The sequence below is a fragment of the Alosa alosa genome, chromosome 17 (genome assembly GCF_017589495.1).
Source record: "Alosa alosa isolate M-15738 ecotype Scorff River chromosome 17, AALO_Geno_1.1, whole genome shotgun sequence".
In the NCBI taxonomy this organism is placed as follows: Eukaryota; Metazoa; Chordata; class Actinopteri; order Clupeiformes; family Clupeidae; genus Alosa; species Alosa alosa.
Genome location: NC_063205.1, coordinates 6,589,057 through 6,611,818, shown reverse-complemented (window position 1 = coordinate 6,611,818; position 22,762 = coordinate 6,589,057). Strand labels below are relative to the sequence as shown.

The following is a 22,762-nucleotide window of genomic DNA, read 5'->3' as shown; positions in this document are numbered from 1 at the left end:
AGTGTGCTTCACTGTGTGCAGAGTGTGTTTCACTAATTCACGGATTTCCCTCACGGGATCAAAAGAGTATATATACTTACTTATACTTAATCAGGCTTTAAAAACACAGGGGGGCTGAGAGTTGATGTTAACAGGAAGATGGGCAAAGCATGGGATTGGAAACCCCCGGACGTTGTAAGGCAAGTTGCACAGTGTATTGTTGTGACTGCTTTGAGACCAGACCCTTTGAAGATGTTATGGAGGCAATCTTTGAAAGGAAGATGTTAAAGTATGCAGAACTGGCAACAGAAACAATGGAACATGGCTGGCAAGCACACACAAGACCAATGGAGATAGGTGTTAGTGGTGTAATGTGCCGTAAAGGACTTCCATGAGGCTGTTGAATGGAATGGATAGCCTCAACAATGAATTCTCTAAGCTTGTCAGACACCAAACAGGACGAGGACCACAAAAGCGTCACGTTCAAAAGTTTATTTAAGGGTTGGGGGTTAAGGGGGTTTCAGGGGTTCTGGGGGTACAGGAGTTCCAAGAGTCTGCGTGTGTGTGTTCCCCCAGTAGCCGAACAGCGATGGCAGGAGCTGGATGAACCGGGAAGTCCTGGGGGAAACACACACACAACAGCAATTGAAACAAAGCAGCAGTACAGTCAAGGACTAGGCGGTATTCGTAGAAGAGGGACGGAAGGCAGGTCAAGATTACCGGGGCTGGAGAACACAGAAGTAGTCGAGCGGGTCCGGGATCACAGGCAGAGTCAGAGGCGTTTTTCCAAAACAGGCAGGTAACTGGTGCTGGTTGCAGACGATCTGACAAGTGTGGACTGAAAAGCAAGGCTTTATATACAGGGCATGATGAGTGGTGAATGCAGTGCAGCTGGTAGGTAAACGAGGGTGAGGCAGAGCAGAGCAGGAACAGGTGGAGGTCATCAGACTTCAATCAGCGCGTGTTACCAGGTAGAGAGAGAGCTCATGACAAAGCTAGTGGTTTTCAAAGTGTGTGTTGGGGGGGGGGGGGGAGGAGGAGGAGGGGGATAGGGTGCGCAGCCGAAGGAAAAATAAAAACAAAAAATGAATAAACGTAAAAATATACCCAACAATATGAGTGTTGTTATAAAATACTATTATAAAAATGGCTTGGCATTATATTTTCCATGATAATCTTTCTGATTGGCTGGTATTCAAACACCTTCATCATCACATCAGTGTAGCCCTGATGAAGTCCATGACATCTGCGGGAGCTCCTGCTAGGTCTGCTAAAATGGACACGTTTTTGAAAGCAGAGCCCATGGGAGATATATTTTTCAAGTTTTAGATGAGTACATAGAGGCAGATGGACTTGACTGGTCTTGTTATGTGGAAGTGTGTTCGGACTGGGCCGTGGCTATGACTGGGAATAACACTGGAGTGACAGCTCACATCAAGCAGAAAGCCCCAAATGCAGTTTTCACACAATGTATGCTCCATCGTGAAGTGATAGAGGATGAGCTTTTAATTTATTTTTTACATTTGCCGTAGTAATGGCGATGGGTTTAATAAGACATCTTGCAAAAAGGGGGGGCTTGGCCAGAACCTAGTGGTATTTGGGGGGCCTTGCCATGGAAAAGTTTGGGAACCCCTGTTCTAAACTCAAAGACCTGTCCTGACCGGTCACTAAATACCGAAATTGTACCATCTGCCTAAATTATTCATTGGTTTTCCCACATTAGACAGAATCACCTTACCATCAATATAAAACTCTGACTCTGACCTGCTTATCCCTTACAAGCCCGACCGTTCTAATTTCGTTAAAATTTTAACGATGACCAATCATCTAATATCTCAGCTGTCCAATGACCGATTTTATTTCTGAAATCTTCCCCGTAATGCTGACAACATAAGCTTCAATTTGATATGATTGGTTAAAGGGGTTTATGGCGAAATGTTTTGGATACTTGAAGATGAGTCGTGAAAAAACTTTTCCCTTCAGTCGTACATTTTAACATGGACCGCCAGATGCCACCTGCACGCCGTTGGAGTTTACCTCGACTGGAAACCACACAGCTGGATAAACTGAGGTAATATATATTTTACATAGTTTCTAGTTATGGTTAATCTTAATTTGTAGTCATAAAATCATGTTATTTGACAGTAATATGCTTTCTCATCAGCGTCAACATTATGGCATAGCGGGGGCTAAGTGCATCTTCATGTAACTTTAGCTAGCTGCATTACTCTGAACTGCTTGCAGTATTCTCGTTTGCTTTTGATATCAGTTATTTTCATTTGACAATTTCATTTAAAAACCTGTTAGTATATAACCTGTAAGTAAGTTTGTTTTCTAGTACCAATTTGCTTGTTAAGTAAGCATTATATTGGCAAGTCAGTATAGCATACCAAAGCTGAATAAATCAATGGGCGCCGCGTTTCTAAGTTGCGTTCTCTTACATGAAATAAGTTGAGCGATATTTTTACTCCTCTCAATATGTAGTTGTAGAAAACAAGATGTGAAATCACGGATTCTGTCAAATGTAGTGCTAATTAACGTATTGCCTCTCCTCGGGTTGTTACCTCAGGCAGTTTGTAGTGAACTGTTTTACCTTGCTAACTTCTAAATGACAAACATCAGACGTGCTTGTCTCAACATTTTCTAAGATGGCATGACTTGATATTCTACTCTTCTCAATATGTAGTTTTATAGAAAACACATATCACATATTATGTCAGAAATGTCATTATTGCATTTAAGCAGTTAGTTACTAGGTGAAATGTAATCTGTCTTTATCTTAATGCCAGCCAGGCAATCAGATTTAGGGTAGCTAAACCCATGTGTAATAAAATGACTTTTCATACTTCTAAATATTTTTGAGTTGCTCAAAATGCTTCAATAGTTTAGGCTACCTCTTCTTGTGTATGTATGTGCACACACGCACACATCTGTAGTTTTGTGATTTTATTTTTTAAATTAATAAATGTATTACATTTGTATGATTTTACTGTTGTTTCAGATGGAGGATGACAAGACCTACACAGACCTCCTTGCAGGCCTGAAGAGGTAGCTGACTGCTGATGAGCTTGCGCTCACAATGTTGAAGACCATGTGAGGATGGAGGAAGAAGGTATAGATTTAGGTGGCGTGCGTAGGGTGGTGTAGACTGCCACTAAAACACTGTGAAATAGACTTGTTATGTTGATTTTTATGTTGTTGTCCCAGGCATATGTGGTTTTACCATCCGGGCGGGTGGAAGGTCGTGCTTAGTAGGCGTCGTATGCAAACACACAGTGCAGGGGCATGGGACGAAGAGACCCCAGAAGAGTTTCACAGTTTTCTGGGATTGATCATTGACATGGGACTTCACTTCCCTCCCTAATATCCATTGCTACTGGGGAACCAAGTCTCTGAAGGGATCAGGGGCGTTGACCAAATGAGAAATACATATTGTGTACACTTTTTTCTCCATTGACATTGCTGTTTCAGTAGTTTCTTATTATTTCAAGTTTGGCAATGCAGAATCTGGTGTTGAACCTAGGTTTGGTAGCTACAGCCAGAAAGACTTTGGCGAAAATCTATCACAACAGCTGGCAGGCATTTCGTCAAAATTTCAGCCTCGCCTTCAGCTGCTCCAACTACTACCCTGTCGTCTTTTCATCAAGTACATATTCCTGTACAGCAGGAGCCAAAGAAAAATTGTTGGCTTTGTTATAAAAACAATACATAATAACACTAAAGTAGCTTGTATGGCCTGGAGTTTAGCGGTAGGTGACTGCTTTTTTGGTAAACAAAATTGCTGTCAGATTTGGCATTCTACAGAAGGGGATGCGTTTCGTTATGAGTCATAGGTCTTCTGTGTTTAACCTTCAGGTTCCCCACCCCACCTTTCCCTATCCTCCTCTGTGTGTTTGTGTGTATATGTGTGTATGTGTTTATTCTCAACAGGCTTGTTCTATGTAATCCACTTTCAAATTTTCAATCAATGTTTAGACACATTGATTTTTGAGTGATGTTGAAGTTGATTGTATTCCTAGCTTTTCATAAATAATACATTTTATAGATGTATATCATTTTCATATTACACTAATTTATATAAGGAAGTTGTATCTGTTGAATCAAATGTATTTGTCTGTCTCTATTCAGAATTGATCTTCAATAAATATACAGTATACTTATCCTGTATTACTGGTAAGGTACATGTTTTTCTTTTATATATCATTATTGTTGACTGTAGCATTTGCTTATATACAAATAAATGGTTTATTCTTATGGACCAAATAAATCTAAACCATTGTGTCTGACTTCATTATTAGTTTTATGCATACTTTTTTGTTTTTGGTGAGAAAGAGAATGTGAATTCTGTCAACATTCTAAATCCCGTTTCCTGCATTTTTTTACACTTATCACTTAATTTATCATAACTTTTGAAAGGTTAGTGATATTCCAATTCAGTCTTTTTTGTTAAATAGCCCACAACTTGCTGAACATGTCATACACTCTATATTTGTCTCTATCTCGTATAGAAATATGATGAAAATTCATTTTTATGCGAATGAAATTCAATTTTAACGGATTTCGGTATACATTTGGAGAGGATTTTCAAAGACTGTTCATTACTATATCAACATTACCATATGTATTTTACATCATTTGATAGAACTGACCCTTCTGATTACAATGGTATGTATATCCCATTGTTGGTATGTATTATACTCAAGAAATAAGGTTTTTTGTGTAAGGAGGTCATCCAGCACCAAAAATGGAATGTTCGGCACGGGCACGAAAGGGTTATTTGACTTGGTTGAGTATAACACCTCTATATTTTACATAATTCTGTAAAAACACCATAAACTAATAACCTCACCTAAATTGATAACTACATACTTGGTGTATAACAGAATGTGTCATTCTTTCACGCTGTATGTCACAGAGTAGACAATTAAAACTTGACCTCACTTTTAAGACCAATTTATGTATTTGTATATGTATGTAACTAGCCAAAATTGAATTTTCGACTCCAGTCTTATCTTTGACCCAATTTCCCATTCTCCCTCGTTGCCCCCTCGGATTGATAATTTCATTAATAATATAATCTCCTCAATGAGCACTGTTCACCTTTCTTAACCTTCCCCCGCCAACACTTTTGGGTTAAACAAACAGACAATCAGAGGAGACAACAAAGGTCAGTCTTATCAAATTGTTTATTTTAAGGGTTTGACCCACAGCATGGCAAACATTTAGACTGTTTGGGAAGGAGGGATCAGAAGAAGTATAAATGAGAGTGACAGACTGCAGTCTAGCACAACCAGCGCAAGCACATCTACTGAAACTCCTCTCTATTAATACCACCATGGTAAGAAAAAGCCACGCTCACTTTAGCATCTGAATTGTGAGAGAATTGAAAGAGATGTTACTATAACAATGTGATGTGAGATGTTACTATGACACTGGGTACCCTTTTAGTGTCATTAATGTACAGACTTGAAAGTCTATCGAACTGCATGTTGGGATTTTATGCTAAAGTGTCTAAAAGCAATGTTGGGTCACATTTTCTGAATGGTTCCTGAGTGCAGTACCTCAGTGCAGAGTTCTCTCAATTATAAGTCACTGTACCATCAAAATGAGATTGAAGTCATTATTTAGGGCACAAATCTTCAAGTACACCATCCAGCTCCTTCTGCCACACACAGCTCAACACAATGACGTCTTCGCAACTTTTGTGTCTCTCAGGGTTCTTTCCTTAGACTGTGCACTTTCCTGTGCTTCGTTGCTGTGATTTCTGGCCAGTGCTTTTTTGAGCCACTAGTGATTGAAAACATCAACGAACTACCAACAGGTACGTCAGCTACTGGTTTTGTTTTAATCAGAACAAATGGACATGTAACCATGGAATGTACCATGGTCATATCTACCAGGGTTAAGACAGAATGTAGGCCCCAGCTGTGGCGCAACCGGCTGGGGCATCTGCACCGTACGCCGGCGACCCGGGTCCGATTCCTGCCCCGTGGTCCTTTCCGGATCCCACCCTGACTCTCTCTCCCACTCAAGACAGAAATGTAGCATGGCCATATCTGTCAGGGTTAAGATAGCTATTTCATCCTACATTCTGCTGTGAGTCATATAAGCGCCTTTGAGTGTCTTGAAAAGCACTATACAAATTAAATGTATTATTATTATTATTATTATATATGTGTAGGCCAATGTGTGTCCAATCTGTGTATCTTCTCCAGTGGAAAAATATTAGGAGTGGACTATACTTCAGTTCTAACTTAACTAACCTAACTCAATGTGTGTGCATCTGTCTATGCATTCAGGTTGCCAGGACAGAAAAGGGGATATCCATCCATTTGGTTCTAACTGGGTGACTGAGAACTGCTATTCCTGTGACTGCACAAAGGGTGGCGCTGGTTGTTGCAACACGTGAGTCCAAAACCACCTAGACATCATGCTGTTACAGCCTATTGTAAACAAAGTCCCAGACAAGGGTAGTAAGGAAGCCATTGTCATTATCAGGAAAGGTAAAAGCATATGTATAGCTGTTTATGTTTGTACTTGTTTGGGTTCGGCTGCCTCGGCTTTATTGAATAGGGACAGTTTGGTGCATGACCACAAAGCTACCATGAACGGGAAACAAGATTGTTTTTACCTTCATATTTAAATGGCATACATAAATGGCCACTAAGAAACGTGTGAATCTGAACAAAGACAGAGGCCCTTTCTGAAACTGATGTTTGAGCAAGGGCAATGTGGCCAGAAACGTTACACTTGTGGTGATTAAACCATCTCATCAATTGGAGCTCTAGTGTGCGGTCTTTTACTCATGTTCATCTCAGTCTCTTTGAGTCCAGCACCTACTTTAACCTCTGGGATGTGCGTGCCTCTTGCACACCTTTCTGACCACTGCACCCTCTCCCTAGCCAGTGGCACTCTCACTGTTAAGCGGTAGTGTGTTACAAACCCTCCAATGTCGAGTGTGCACCGATGGTGACTTGTTGATGGTGTGCATCAACTAATGCGGCACGTCATGAGGACGCTTCATACACATGTGAGCTCCATGTGAATACGTCTGTACAAAGCCATGGTTACATCAGATCCTGTTTTCCCTAGGGTGAGGAAAGTTCGTCCGAAAGCTGAGTACCGTATTTATACCCTATATGAGATAATCAAGGGAACTTGATTTAGCCGTGAGGGTGATTCCGCTCATGAGAGGGAGAGTGGGTCGGGTCCAAGGACCAGACTGTGATGCAAATACAGACTGTGACACAAACCATTCCTCTGATCACCGCCCCCTCCACACATTCCTTTACCACTTTGAGATGGAGATTCAGGAAAAAGGTGCTGGAGCCTATTGTGAATGGTATTTGGCTGCAAGGCAGCCTATCAGCATAACATTCACTTAATTATTAATGTGGGTGCCAGATAACCATGATATCTACTAAAATGGGCCATTTTACTCCCCAGCCTAATTATAACGTTGTAAATTGGCTTGTGAAACAGCATCTGAGCATGTTTTTGACAGATCAACGTTGCATGCTATGTTAACATCAGCAAGTCCATTTTAAACTACTCCGTTCATCCATCATGTCACCTTTATTACAAGTAGTGTTTCTTTCAACATTTCTGTCTGACACATGCTTTGCAGTGAAGGTTTATAATTGTCTGCAATCTGGACAAAATCCCAGGTTTCATTTATATTGATGATATAGAACAGTGTTTCTCAAACTTTTACAGACCAAGGACCACTTAACCATTAGAAAAAACCTCACGGACCACCTAGCTAATAGACAAAATAGGCCTACTCACTGAACCACCTTGCTTATTGTGTCAGAGGATTCATATGATTTAAATTGGCATAGCTTACATAGGCAGTGTTGCAGAACTGTTTGGATTTACATACAAGTTGGTTCAATATTGCAAACAACTCATCTATATTATTTTTTACGTCTGCTCGCGGACCACTTGGGATAGCTTGCGGACCACCAGTGGTTCCCGGACCACACTTTGAGAAACACTGATATAGAAGATAGCAAGCATATCCCAGGACAAGATGTCATTGTAATCATCATGGGATACATAGGGAATATGGTCACTTTGAGATTGTTGGGTGTTGTGCTTGAATCACTGTGTACTCTCAATAGAATCCCGAATATTGTGGTGATGCCTGAAGATTGCCAGCAGATAGTGGATAAGAAGACCTGCACATCCAAAGTGGTGCTGAAGTCAGACCCATCCGTTGAATGTCCTGGTGGGATTTCTGCTGTGTTGAAATAAACCAAAATCATATTTTAATAGTATAGTTTCTCTTTTGTGTATTTTATGTATAATACTATTGTGTGCATCATTGTTTCAAAATGTCAAAAAACTTGTATAAACATATCTATGATTATACCCATGTTTGGCTGTTCATTGTAGTGTGTGTGTGTGTGTGTGTGTGTGTGTGTTTGTGTGTGTGTGTGGGTGTGTGCACGCACACTGTCCCAACAGCTTTTTAAGGGTTACAGCAGTTCATTATCTGACCACAGTTTTATACGAGGCAATAGGGGGCGCTGTGGAGCTCCTGTCAGTAGATATCAGCATGCCTAGGACACAAGTGAGTAGCTGGGGTCACCATGGAGCACTGTCTGAGGCAGTAACATACTAACAAAAATATGATTTCAATTTAATGTAAAGTCAAATTAAGTTTATTTACATAGCACATTTTATACACAGAGGTCATTCAATATGCTTTACATAAACAAAAGCAAACAGTAATAGCAAATAAAAGTATAGAAGGGCAATAGTCAGATAATTCTTTAAAAAGTGTAGAATAAAAAAAAACATAAAACACACAAGGTAAAACATTTTAAAAAGTAATAATTAAAGGCCATAAAAAACAACATAGAATGAGTAAACGACAGAGTGCAAAACAACAAATTACTGAAACACCACCAACCACTTAACCTGTGTGCTTTATAGTGACCTAGTCAGCCAACAACTTAACTCAGTAATAGTGATCCTAGTCAAACAAAAGCGTCAAAAGTGACATAACATAAATGCTTACTTTTGGCCTGTGGCCCTTCACCCAGATTAATTGTTTGCCCTTTATAGGCAGGAATATGGGCACCCCTGGTATGATGTGTGTGTAGCCTACTCATGGAGCCGGTCATCAGCTCCTGATATTAGCTCCCATTTACAGTCTGAAACTCCTTCATCTAGTGGCAATATACAACCCATCCACCTCAACTAGCTCAATATACTGTAATATGTAGACGGAGAAACACAAAAATCCTGAAACAAAAAAATACAGAATGTGTGTACAGTGCCTAAAATATTCACCTCCCTTAGACAATATAATATTATCTTTTTAAATATTATTAAATAATTAAATATTATTTGGCCTTTGGTTGCATGGAGTCTGTGTAGGTCTCAATTAGGCTTGCACATCTGGACATAGCAATTTTACTCTGCAAAACTGCTCAAGCTCTGCCAGGTTGGATGGGGATCAGGTGTGAACAGCCCTTTTCAAGTCCAGCCACATATGTTCTATTGGATTGAGGTCTGGGCTTTGATTTGGCCACTATAGAACAGGGATTCCCAAACTGGTACGCGTACCACCGGTGGTACGCAAGCTGTCACTAGGGGGTACGCAAGATGAAAAGGGCAATGTCGGAAAGGTGTTAAAATGTATTCATTAATTAATAATCTAATTAATTCATAAATAATAAATAATTTTGAATCTGGCGCGTTAGTTTCTTGGAAGTTAGGCTAGGTAGAAGGCTGCGCAAACATGGAAAACTGGCTAAAAACCGGGACACTGTCCAAAAGGCCTAATTAAAGAGATCGTAGAGGAGAAGGGAGAGAAACAGAGCAGGAGACAGGTAACGATGGAATGGGATGGGGAGCAGACTGATGAGGTGGAGCGCAGGGGGATAAAAGTATGGTAGGCCTATAGTATTCTCTTTTGATCCCGTGAGGAATTTGGTCTCTGCATTTATCCTAATCCACATCAAAAAAATTGAAAAAGTTAATTTTCCACATATACGACAATAAGTGGGGGGCCCTTAATACATCTGGGCCCAGGGGCCCAAAATAATCCCATAATCCGCCCATGGCAGTGAGGTGCTATCTAACAAGTCTAATGTTGTTCTTCACACTGTTTTTTTTAGCATGAGAGCTCATAGACCAGTTGCACATTTTGATTTTGTTATTTGTTATCATGTAGGGTGGCTAATTAAACATGATGCCTGGAATGCGTCAATAGAATGTGTTACTTTTTTATGTGTCGGATGGTGGGGGTACACGAGCCGAGTCAGTATGTACAGTAGAAGGTGGTCCGCGGGAAAAAGTTTGGGAACCGCTGCTCTAGTCTTGGCCTTCTTTTATTCGTTGCGCAACACGCCTGCAGGCCACGTATGCCTCTTTTACACCAGGTGGCGCTTAGTGCTTGGTTTCGAGCAACTTTTCCAGCCCCTCCCTCGTTTCCCTTTCTGTTCGCTCGGCAATGTCTGGTTTGGTTGGGCTGAACTGATTGGAGGACAGAAAGAGTAATGATGTCGTTAGACTGAGTACAGTTGAGACACCTTAAATATCTTGCGTGCACAGCAAGCCCAAGTTGTGATTTTTGCTATGCACTATGCATATTAGTGACCTCTTTGATCATGGAAAATTTGAAAGACACAGGTAGGCTATCTCCCATCCAAGGATATCGGCAAATGTTTTTTGTTTTTTTTCAAAGTAAGTACCTTCGATAATGAGCTCATTACACTTATGTTACTGTTAAACTGGTATCATTACAAACATTATTCTGTGCCCTAAAAACTGGCATATTGCAATTGCTATGTTTTTATCTATTAATTTTTGCAACGAACGGTTAGTTAACTATAGGCCTACATCATTAAAAATGGGTGTCTCAACTGTACCAGATTACCAGGCACTGTCTCAAATTGTACTCCATATGGGTACAGTTGAGACACAGTCGAGACAAAAATGCACCTTATGTTTATGAGCTAATTGTGGAAAATATAAACTAGCCTACTTAAGGGTATTGATTCATAATATTTTGGTCTACAAGCTAAGGAAATGGCATGTGGAATGTCATGTGGAAAATCACTTCTTTTCAGTATCTATTTTTTGTTTGATTTTGTGTGGTCAAAAAGTGTCTCAACTGTAGGCTACTCAGTCTACCCTACAGGGCGAGAACGTTTGACATGTTAGAGGCACTACCGAGGGGGACCGACGTAGCCTGGGTGCCATTCCGAACTTAGTCCCGCCCCACGGGAAGTTCGGTCTGGCATTGCTCCATAGAGTGTCCCAGTGACGCCACTTCCGTTTGCCTCCATGGGACCTATCTTTCAAAAAATTTTGAATGCCAGTCTATGGCGAAAAATAAATTATTTTCTGGTCCCGGTTGACTTGTGCCTTGAATTACCCATATGATGTTTGAATTTTTCATGTAAAGACATTTGCAGTTTGTTTCGTAACTATTGAATTACAACATTGTGAAAGATCGTAATTCCAACGACTAGAAACCCATCAGTCGCACTAGTGACGTTAGCTCATTCACAGCCACACTAGATTGTACAAGCATACCAGCAACAGGTCTTAATTGGGCTTTCCTTGCTGATGAAAATACCATGAGTCAGAAGATTAAACACATCAGGTAAGTTGTATTCATCCATAGACTGTACATTAGATACTGTTAAGTGGCATAGCAGGCAGCAAGATGCAACCGTTAACTAGCATAACAGCTAGGGCTGGGCGATATATCGATATAAAAGATATATCGATATATTTTAAAATGCGATATGGAATTAGACCATATTGCATATATCGATATAGTTCAAATTTGGTCCAACTCCACGCAACCTGCTGACCGGAGCTCTCTGCACTGCTGTGAAATTGCACGCTATTTTTCTCATATAAATATATTTATTTCAGAAAAAGATTGGCCTATTTTATTTTATAGGCTTTTTTTTATTTAAGATATTTTTTTTATTTAAATGTGCACCTTACGGAGCTTTGATTTCAAAAAAAGGCACTCCAGTTTATGTGTACATTTTATTGTTATTTGAGTAGTGAGTTTTCAATAAAACTACTCATATTTGACTAAACATTTAATTTTACAGCTCTAAATTTGCGGAAAAAATATCGGGATATAGATTGTATATCGATATTCAACCTAAATATATCGGGATATGACTTTTGGTACATATCGCCAAGCCCTAATAACAGCTAATCTTATCGTTTCAATACGTTGGTGACGTAGTACTACATCGTTCGAGACGAGAGATGTAGTCCACTGAGCGGATTCATAACATAACTTTTGAAGTCTATCGAACAACAGTACTTTCTTGACGTGAAAAATTATCTTTTAAATTAACACACATTATATGTGAAATTCGTGGCACAATTCAAACTGGACCAAAAAATAATTGTTACCTCTCCATTAACTCCCGTTCATATTTTTTTGAAAGATAGGTCCCTTGTAGTGGAAGTAAAACGGAAGTCACTGGGACACTCTATAGCATAGACATATGCTCTATAGTGGTGGAAGTATGCTCGCCCTAAATCGGGCGGACCAATCAAATCAGGCTTTACGATGATGGACAGGTGAGCAACAGCGCCTGGTCTACCACGTCATCTGAGCACGCTTAGATTAGGCTTAGGCTATGTTTGAAACAAAAACGCTGTGGCTAGAAGGATACATGGCTTTTAAGACCCCATATGGAAAATTCATATTATTTAATGAGGTTGTATCACTGAAAACTATTATTTCTGAAAACGTTGGCCAAAGTTGAGATGTGGGAAAACTGGTGGTTTCACTTTCATCAAGGGAAAACAGCGCTGTTGCATTGCAACATGTTCCCTCGTTCGTTTGAAATATCTGATTGACCACCTGTTCGAGGGATTTGCGACAGCCTTTCCCAGCTGTTTAACATGTTTGTAGCATAACACTGTTCAACAGAATTCTTTTTTAAAACGGAGGGGATATAGGAGCAGAAGGATGGTTCGTGTGTTTTCTTCCTACACCTCACAGTAAGCTATTTTGTTGCTCTGATTGGTTAGGTCTATCCAATTGAGTGCAGAGGCATTCCCCCCCTGTATCGGTTGAAACACAGCCCATAATTACGTCCCAATGGAGCAGTATCAGGGTGCATTCAGAGCACCTCGGAATGACAAGGACCGCCCCCATGGCTACTTTGTTTTTCCGACAGCAAGTGTTCAAGTGCTTTGCCATCTAATGTGTGACAAACACGGATGCCAAAACAAAGGTTAAAAGATACACTCACTAATCCTAAACAAACAACTGTATTTGCTTAAAATATAGTGTAAGATGCTCGTGAAAGAAAGATATGCAGCTTTTCAAGTGATAAAAACGGCAAATTCCCAAGTTCACATTAAAACTGTTGGACATGAAAGGCCACATGGACTACAAACGAACTACAACGTGATGACAAAAGTGATGACGAGCCCCTAACTGGGCAACTCTGTTAGCAAAATCTAGCCTCAGTTTCCGACCTCTGACTCACACATTAAGTGACGTGAATGACGCGGAATGATGATGTTTTCACTCGGAGAAAAGTTTTTCCGAAGCCCATGAACGCTAGGTCAGACTCATATTCTGACTAATTTGAGTATGACAACGTCAGGCTAGGACCGACGATGAACCTTGAGAAAAACAATAAAACTGGAGAAGATATCAAGAAACTAGGCAGCGGTGAAATGTGCGTGCAAATGACGGTTTTGTTAATTAACTTTTCTAAAACGTGTAAAAATTGCGGATTGTAAACTCCAGACGCATGCACTCATGAGAGGTAAACGGGACCTCCGGATATTTGCTCGGGGATGTCCTTTCCGGTGTTGCACGAAATTCGGTGACCTGTCGAATTTTGTGACTTTAGAGGGCGCTGTTTTTATTTTGGAATGGACCTTCCTCGTGTGATTGGCACCCCAGTCATGCGTGCAATGGTGGTCACTGGCCATACCTGCACTGGTGTTGACTACCCCTCACCATGCCTTAGTTATGCTGCTATAGCATAGTGCTGTCATGGACTTTCATGCCGTACAACCCCCTCTCTCCTCTCTCCCCTTCTCTCTCTCTCTCTCTCAACTCTCCCTCTCCTGCCTATTCTCACTATGGTATACTGTAACAATATATAGTACCATTGATTTACTTATTGACATTAACCATTTTGATTTTCAGTAATACTAACCCACTCTACATCTCTCTTTCTTCCCCCTTATCTCACTTGTGAGGTATACCATCACCAGTCATCAGCCATCCGTGTGCTTGGCCCTCATCTCACCTGAAGCCCCATCCCTATGACTGCACTACCATTGCCTATTACTGTCCCCCTACCTGGATTCCTGGCCCGTACAGCCTAGCGACCCACCACCTGCCTATGACAACTCTGCCCGGTTTCCTGGCCCGTACAGCCTAGCGACCCACCACCTGCCTGTAACCCAACTCTGCCGGTTCCTGGCCCGTACTGCGTCCCACCACTTCCCCTGACAGTTCCATTTCCTACCTGGACTTTATGAACTGTATTTTACCCGGTAGCATGGCGTAAAACTTAGCGACCCACCACCTGCCTATGACAACTCTGCCCGGTTTCCTGGCCCGTACAGCCTAGCGACCCACCACCTGCCTATGACAACTCTGCCCGGTTTCCTGGCCCGTACAGCCTAGCGACCCACCACCTGCCTATGACAACTCTGCCCGGTTTCCTGGCCCGTACAGCCTAGCGCCCCACCACCTGCCTATGACAACTCTGCCCGGTTTCCTGGCCCGTACAGCCTAGCGACCCACCACCTGCCTATGACAACTCTGCCCGGATTCCTGGCCCGTACAGCCTAGCGACCCACCACCTGCGCCGAGCCAGCTCTGCCGGGTTTGCAGCCCGTGCAGCCCTAGCGACCCACCACCTGCCTGTGACAACTCTGCCCGGTTCGGCCCGTACAGCCTAGCGACCCACCACCTGCCTATGACAACTCTGCCCGGTTTCCTGCCCTGCCCGGACTCCTGGTCTGCACTGCCCCACCACTTCCCAAGGACAACTCCTATTCCCTGCCAATTCCATTGCCAATGGACTATTCCCCTATGACAACTCCTATTCCCTGGACGAATTCCATTTCCTCACAGGACTATTTGAACTTTTCTGACACTATGGGCTGTATTTTGCACCCGGTAGCATGGCGTAAAACTCGTTTTCCACCCGGTGCAAAGTTTAATTCCTTATTTTGCAGGTTTATTTTTTTTTTTAAACAATGCGCCCAGGGTGTGGCAATTAACTTAGGGAGTGGCTTAAGCGCATTGTCTAAAATCGCTTTATTGTACACCTGGTCAGAAGTCTATGGCGAGTTGTTTATATGTTATTTTAAGAGCGCGCATTGTCAGCAGTCATATTGGCGGGTGCACCTATCATCCATGAGCGCACAGTAGCCATGCGTCCAAACAAAACATTACAAATTGCACGATTACAATGGGAAACATAATTAGAATAAAGATATTACGAAATACTGTATATCTCATGATGAGTAGTTATTCACCATCATTTGCAAATTGGTAATGACGGTTAAAAGTGATTAGGGGAGAGGTTAAAAGTGATTAGGGGAGAGGCGAGAGACACGTATGTACTGTAGCACAGCTGAAGACGCACTGTCACGAGATATAAGCAACTCCTCTGCAGGATAAATGCTGTTTTATTCAGTCATTTGAGCAATATTAGTGTAAGTGTTGCTTTTTCCAGCCTATGTTTTCGATGGTAACCCATTGTCAGTCAATAGTGAAAGTAACTGCACATAACTGTCTTGTCGTTGACTGACACCTTGGTGAATTTAGTTTCACTTTGCCAATGAGTTCAAATAATAGACGAGTGCAAATGCGTGAAGGCTAGACACAGACACACACACACACATTTCTAGATGTTGTATTGTGTTCAGAGTGGGCTTTGAGTTGGCAATTTTGCATCATTTCAACAAGTCACATGAATAAAAAGATTCAACAATGTTGAAAATATCAGTTACACTGTAAAAAGTTTAACGTAAAATTTACAGCAACTTGCTGGCAGCAAATACCCAGTAAGTTGCTGTATTTCACTCTACAGTACACCTACTGTATATGAAATCACAGTACAGTATAGACTGCAAGTGTTGAAACAGTGCCTGACTGATAATAGAGAAACACAAAGACATGAGCCACACTATATCTCGTATTGGGGATAATAAAGGGGTAAGTCAACTTATGAGAGGGCTATTGTATTGTCAGGCTTACAAATAGCACTTGCTATTATTCGTGTGTGTGGCCCAAAAAGCAAGAAAGCACAAATGCATAAAAAACATAAAATAGAGCAAAACATAAACATAACATAATAAAACATAAAATAAAGTTTTATGTCCACATGCTTGACTCTCCATTTCCTTCTCTTGGGCCATTCCCCTGCACATAGGTGAAGGATCTCCTCTGTGAGCTCTGCTGACACTACTTTCCCCCAATACAAACACTGTTCTAACGTTTTCCTGATAAGCCCTCGGACGTTGGCTACTGCGGTAAGATAAAACATCTTAATGGACCTATCTCTGTGTAGACTGGCCAGGTCGTGCAACCACATGCTCAAATAGCGCCTCACCAGCTGCTGTGTAATGATGGCCATGGATTATATTAAAATAAAATTTTGAGAAGATATGAGAAATCTGATCATTTCTCATATCTTCTATGTCATTTGCATTTTAAGACGTGCTCAGTTCTTTTTGCAAACTGTTGGAGAGTTACATCAGTTTTCATGTGTACACATGTACACTGGTGTCAAAGTTTCTTTCAGGGAAACAGAGGTGCTGTAATAATGATCTGAAAGAGTACGTCTCTAGAATGCATGTAGTTGATCAAATTAATTCAGCATTTTCTACGTTTCTACACCTCATATCAGATAGAGAGAGAGAGAGTGGAGAGTGACCTCGAGTAAGGATGAGAAAGACAGCAAGAAGTCTTTGTCATTTTCCTTACAGTACTGTATATATAACCTGAACAAAGACACTCTTAAATTACCAAATAGCAATCAAATAGAAATGTACATGGAGACACTGTAGACTGTCTACATCTGGAGACCTTTTGAATCACCAGGGGTATTCTCTTATCATCATAGCAGGAGGTCATGGGAGTGTCCCTGCAGAGTGGGAACCATTTCTCCCAGGTTATGGAAATATCATACATTTACTTTACTGTTCTGAGACCCGTGTTTATATTTAGCTGCATGCTATGTACATACCTATAGCAACTCACAGGACTGCATACATTTCAGTGTTATGGGTAGTTTCGAGCTGTGTGTAGTTTTTTAATCGGTTCATTATTGAATTGGTTTTGCATTGTACTGGTGTGTGAGGGTAATGATTGGCTGATGAATGATAAGTGGGGCTTTAAAATCTCCTGGTGCCTGAAGCACTGCATCCACTTGTCGCCTGGACCACAGGTAAGTGAGACTCCATTGAACATCATTTCCTTCTTTGAGCACACCTGGTAGCGGACAGCAGAGCAATGACCATATTAAGATGCAGTTAGTGGTGCATGCCTGAGCATATTAAGATTCTGTTCATAAGAATGAGCATATAAGAATGCATTAGGTAGGCTATGAGTATAAAAGTATATAGAATGCATTAGTATGCAAGTGTTGGCTAAAGCATGTAGAAGTAAACAGAAATTGTGTGGCATATTTTCATTGGAGCAAAGGACAGGACATTCTTGGAAAAGCGACATTTGATTTCAGGGACACACTATTTCCAGATTAACCCACATGTTGCTTTGGGGCTGTACTGTTATAAGGTGATACGGTAATTGGTATGTTGACTGCTTTACACTGGTGAAGTGAAATCTTATACAGGACAGAATGTTGGAAGACTGTTTGTTACACTGTTGACACTGAAGGGATTTATGGTGCTTATAAATGGTGTTAAGCTACTTGATTTGTTATGGTAGGAAGGAACAATTGCCATTTATTATGACTACATTTTTAAAATAAAGACAATTATTTAATATTATTGGTACTATTATGTTTATTTCAGTCACCACTCCTTGCTGCCATGAGGAAAGTTCTGTCTGCAGCTTGTCTTTTCCTTCTAGCGGGAAGTATCCTGGCCATACCAATAGAAGAACTGAAAAAGGCATATTGAAATGCATTGAACCACATTTCTTTTATGCATATAGAAAATTCTCCATTTTCTATACATTGTATTAACATCCCACCCCTTATGAGAATCAATTAACCCTTATTACAAAAAAGTAATAAAACCCTGACAATTGTATCTGTTCACTTAATTAATGAAATAGTTCATGAGTTATGGTTTGTATATTATGGTATTTGTTTATTTTCATTAGGATATTGATCATTGATATGGCATTGACATTATCGCTAATTTCCTTAATGTAGCCTAGTCTTACCAACTTTTTAAAAATGTTAACTGTTATTTTTAACTGTTAACTGTTAACTATTGTATTGTTTTTATTTGTAAGTTACTTTGGACAAAATCATCTGCTAAATCATATAACGATAACCATTTTTTTTTCTTTCCACAGTGGAAACTCGGTGACATTATTAACTTTAATAACGGAGAACATTATGGATTGGCTTTTGGATCTCTAGATAGTAATGGAGCGCATGTTTTCCACCAAACAGAAAGTTAGTTATGATTTTCCTCACAATAAGGTTTTGTCTTATTCGGATTATTGTTTTAACTGGGTTAACATCGGTATATTAATATCTATGTAAACATACTCAGTTTAGGATCCCAAATCCTACAGAGCCCAGGGGGTGTCATTGCAAGATATTTTTGTATATTGAGAGAATGTGCGCTCATTTTAGCAAATTGTGTGCTCATTTTACTACATTGTTGTGTTTCTTTAGAAATAAACAATGGACAAATAGAGTCTTTAAATGCTTCAGATGTAAAGTTATTCACTGTAAAAGTGACGCAAAAATGAATGGGGTTCAATGGAATGCTAGCAGTAGGCTTGTTGGCCTATGGGATCTCCCATAGAGGGTACACTTTCCGGATGTTTGCTTACCCCCTTGATTTCCACCAAGCTGTGTGTGTTGTGAAAACACCGCCACCCATTCATTCCAATTGGAGCCTCCCTGTAAAAAAAAAATGTTTTATGTAGCCTATCGCTGAAGTTGATAAGAATGATAATATTTACATGTCATATAGTGACCACAACATGAATATTATTGATATAATAATAATAATAATAACAATAATAATAATAATAATAATAATAATAACAATAATAATAATAGGCTAATATATTGTGGATCACTAGCAATTGGTCAACAAAAGACCAAAGAAATGCTGACAGCAAATTAGAATCTATTGCATTTTGGACATCGCATTCATGAACATGAAAAATATTCATAAGAGATCGTTGGTCAGTGTGGATGTTAATATCGTTGCAGTCAGTTGTTATTATAGTTGTCGTTGGTGTGGTGGCCAGGCCATTCAAACTACTGTATGTTTTCAGGAAATGCTCTGAAAATCGTAGTCTATAACATTTGTAAGAGGGATTTTACACATTTAGGGAGGCTTACAGTGTGTTTAGGAAATGTGGCCCTGATTGACTACTCTGAATGATACTCTGAGATACTCTGAATGCTGGGTAATGTAGCCTACTTAGGTCAACTCTATAGGCTAAATGATACATGTTTATTGTGTTTAATAATTTTTGGTTTAATACATCTAAACCAGTTATTTATCTACACGTGCTGTTTTCTACAGGCCTAAAGTACATTATAAAGTAGAATGGCTATTTTTTATGAGGTCAATAATCCCTCCATTGTCAATGTGTCAAATTGTAATTGTTTTCACAACTATTGATCCGTCCAACAGGCGGATGCCAAACCATGTATATCCTCCCTGACACAAACATACAGCTGCGCGTTGATAATTTTCAAGATCCTCAGCATGTGTTGACAAAAAAAGAACAAGAGGATATACAAGAAAGACTTAATCAATGCCATAAAATAAATAACGATGCGCCTAGCAACAAATGTTGTGGAAAATTTAACCATATAGACAACAACTGTGAACACACTGCCACCTATATCCGTTATGGAATGCATGGAAGAGTGTCCTGTTTGGTAAGCTCACTCTGAAATTCTTAAATTTATTCTTAATGTTGAGGTTGAAAGTAATGCTTGACAGATGTTTCACACTTGTGAAAATGAACTTCTAAATGAATTGTAGCCTGCTATTATCTTGGACACTCAATAGTGTGAAGTCCTCATCTAAATGAATATACATTTGACTGCACTCTACATGCACTAGGCACTATAGATCATAGTGATTTTGAGGACAGGCTAAAATGTGCTATGAATACACAACAACAATGTTTTTAACAGAATGAGATGGGGTGGGTAAAGCACAACACTGGAGGGTGGAATAATGTCATATTCTCTGTTGGTTATTGGACACTCCCACAATGCTGTGACATCAGGATTTCATAACCATTTCTTCATGTGCATATACTGCAACCCTGACTCTTTTTCTTTCTTTCTGTCTGTCTGTCTGTCTTTTGGACTATGTACAGGCCTGGTGGCGGTCTGATGTCAAAAATACGGTCTATTACATTGGGGAATATCGTGGTTACCGTCCTATGCAGTGTACATGCTGGACACCACCTGCTTAACATTTACAAACCTGTCATCGTTTACAGATTTTATGTTCTGATATAATTCTTGGAATAAAGCTTAGCATCAGAGTCATAGTCTGAGTGTGTTCTTCCTACATCTGTTTTGTCTGTGCACAATGCCAGAATGGCTAATGGGGAGCCATGACGATTCAAATTTTAGGGACATTTTTAAAAGACGTTTCTTACCGCAACTTTTGGCAGCCTAAGCTGTGTTGAAGGTGGGACAGATTAAGTGGACAGGGTCAGGAAGTTCTGTTTATTAGAGCTGAGGCGCAAGGCCCTATTGTTTTTGAAAGAGCTGTTATAGTTTGTCTCCAATCTGTTATAGTTTGTCTGCAATGGATGAAAACTCATGAAATTTGACATACCCAACAGGTGTCATATAATTCACTCACGGACAAAGGCTTGGCCTTGAGCTTGGCACAGGGACTATAGCACCCCCTTATGTCAGTGAGTCTCGTGGTTGGCATATAGTTTCACCTCGTGACTCCCCAAGACTAACAACTTTTATTGCATTAGCCACACCAGACAGGAAGTGAGTGCGTTGTTTCTTTTACTGTTTATATAAGTATACTCTTTTGATCCCGTGAGGGAAATTTGGTCTCTGCATTTATCCCAGTCAGTGAATTAGTGAAACACACTGCACACAGTGAACACACAGTGAGGTGAAGCACACTCTAATCCCGGCGCAGTGAGCTGCCTGCAACAACAGTGGCGCTCGGGGAGTAGTGAGGGGTTAGGTACCTTGCTCAAGGGCACTTCAGCCGTGGCCTTCCAGTCTGGGTTCGAAGCGCTAACCAGTGGCTGCCCTATAGTGATACATGATCAATTTTGATGTATCTCAGATGATTTTTCCGATTCATGTCAAATATGTTATACATTAGGACTTTGCAGTTAATTAAAATTCAATGTCAATCTTGATTTTGGCTCCAAACAATCACAAAAATAGTATAATTGAGAAAACACACATTCTGTTAAGAAATAGGGTTTTTGAAAATAGGCCTAGATCAAATTTCAACTCTACTAATTCACGCTGCTTCACGCACTACAGAGCCAGCTTTCCTTACCAGCCTGTCAATTCGCCCCACATCCTTCTTCCTTGTGCTTCCTCCCCAGCATACTACTGCATAGAAGAGGACGCTGGCAACAACAGACTGGTAGAACATCCTGAAGAGCTTACTGCACACATTGAAGGACCGCAGCCTCCTCAGGAAGTATAGCCTGCTCTGCCCTTTCTTGTAGAGTGCATCAGTGTTGGCTGACCAGTCCAGTTTATTGTCCAGGTGGAGACCCAGATACTTGTAGGTGCTAACCACCTCCACATTGACCCCATCAATGTGGACTGGTAGCAGAGTGGGCTTAGACCTGCGGAAATCCACCACCATCTCCTTGGTCTTTGAAGTGTTAAGTTGAAGATGATTGAGTTTGCACCATTGCACAAAGTCCTCCACCAGGCTCCTGTACTCCTCCTCCTGCCCGTTCCTGATACACCCCACAATTGCAGTATCATCAGAAAACTTCTGCATGTGGCATGACTCGGTGTTGTAGCAGAAGTCAGATGTGTACAGGGTGAACAGGACTGGAGAGAGCACAGTTCCCTGTGGCGGTCCGGTGCTGCAGATCACAGTGTCAGAGAGACAGTTCTTCAGTCTGACGAACTGTGGTCGCTCGGTCAGGTAATCTGTAATCCAGGTTACCAGATGGAGAAACACACAAAAATCCTGAAACAAAAAAATACAGAATGTTGTGGTACAGTGTCTATATAAAAAGTATTTATAATAATTTACAGAAAATCCCCTCTTTAATGTCAAAGTGAAAGCAGATTTCTACAAAGTAATATTAATAATTGAAAAATGTAAAATGCAAAATAAGTGCTTGCATAAATATTCAACCCCTTCAAGTCAGCATGGAGTCTGCTTAGATAGGTCTCAATTAGGCACATCTGGATATTGCAATTTTCAAACTGCAACTGCAAAACTGCTCAAGCTCTGCCAGGATGGAAGGGAACAGGTGTGAACAGGTGTGGATTGAGGTCTGGGCTTTGACTTGACCACTCTAGAACATTCACCTTGTTATCTTTAAAAACATATCTGTATAGTTTTCACTATAGGTTTCGGCTCATTGTCTTGCTGGAGAGTAAATCTT

The 22,762-nt window shown here is 40.6% G+C and overlaps 1 protein-coding gene and 1 long non-coding RNA gene across 2 annotated transcripts; both read left to right on the top strand.

Annotated features, from left to right (window-relative positions):
- Positions 1-1,378: 1,378 nt before the first annotated feature.
- si:ch73-288o11.4 (beta-microseminoprotein) lies at positions 1,379-8,352 on the top strand. Its single transcript, XM_048268649.1, has 4 exons — positions 1,379-1,449; positions 5,695-5,800; positions 6,279-6,384; positions 8,103-8,352. Exons 1-4 carry the CDS (start codon positions 1,432-1,434, stop codon positions 8,233-8,235), a joined length of 363 nt encoding a protein of 120 aa, XP_048124606.1. The 5' UTR covers positions 1,379-1,431; the 3' UTR covers positions 8,236-8,352.
- Positions 8,353-18,531: 10,179 nt separating this feature from the next.
- On the top strand, positions 18,532-20,607 carry LOC125311054. The gene is made up of 3 exons (XR_007196401.1): positions 18,532-18,611; positions 19,816-20,066; positions 20,516-20,607. It is a non-coding gene; the product is annotated as an uncharacterized LOC125311054 (long non-coding RNA).
- Positions 20,608-22,762: the final 2,155 nt, after the last annotated feature.

Coding starts and splice junctions, on each gene's coding strand:
- si:ch73-288o11.4 (XM_048268649.1), top strand. Junction 5,801..6,278: donor CATCAACGAACTACCAACAG/GTACGTCAGCTA, acceptor CTATGCATTCAG/GTTGCCAGGACAGAAAAGGG. Junction 6,385..8,102: donor GGCGCTGGTTGTTGCAACAC/GTGAGTCCAAAA, acceptor TACTCTCAATAG/AATCCCGAATATTGTGGTGA.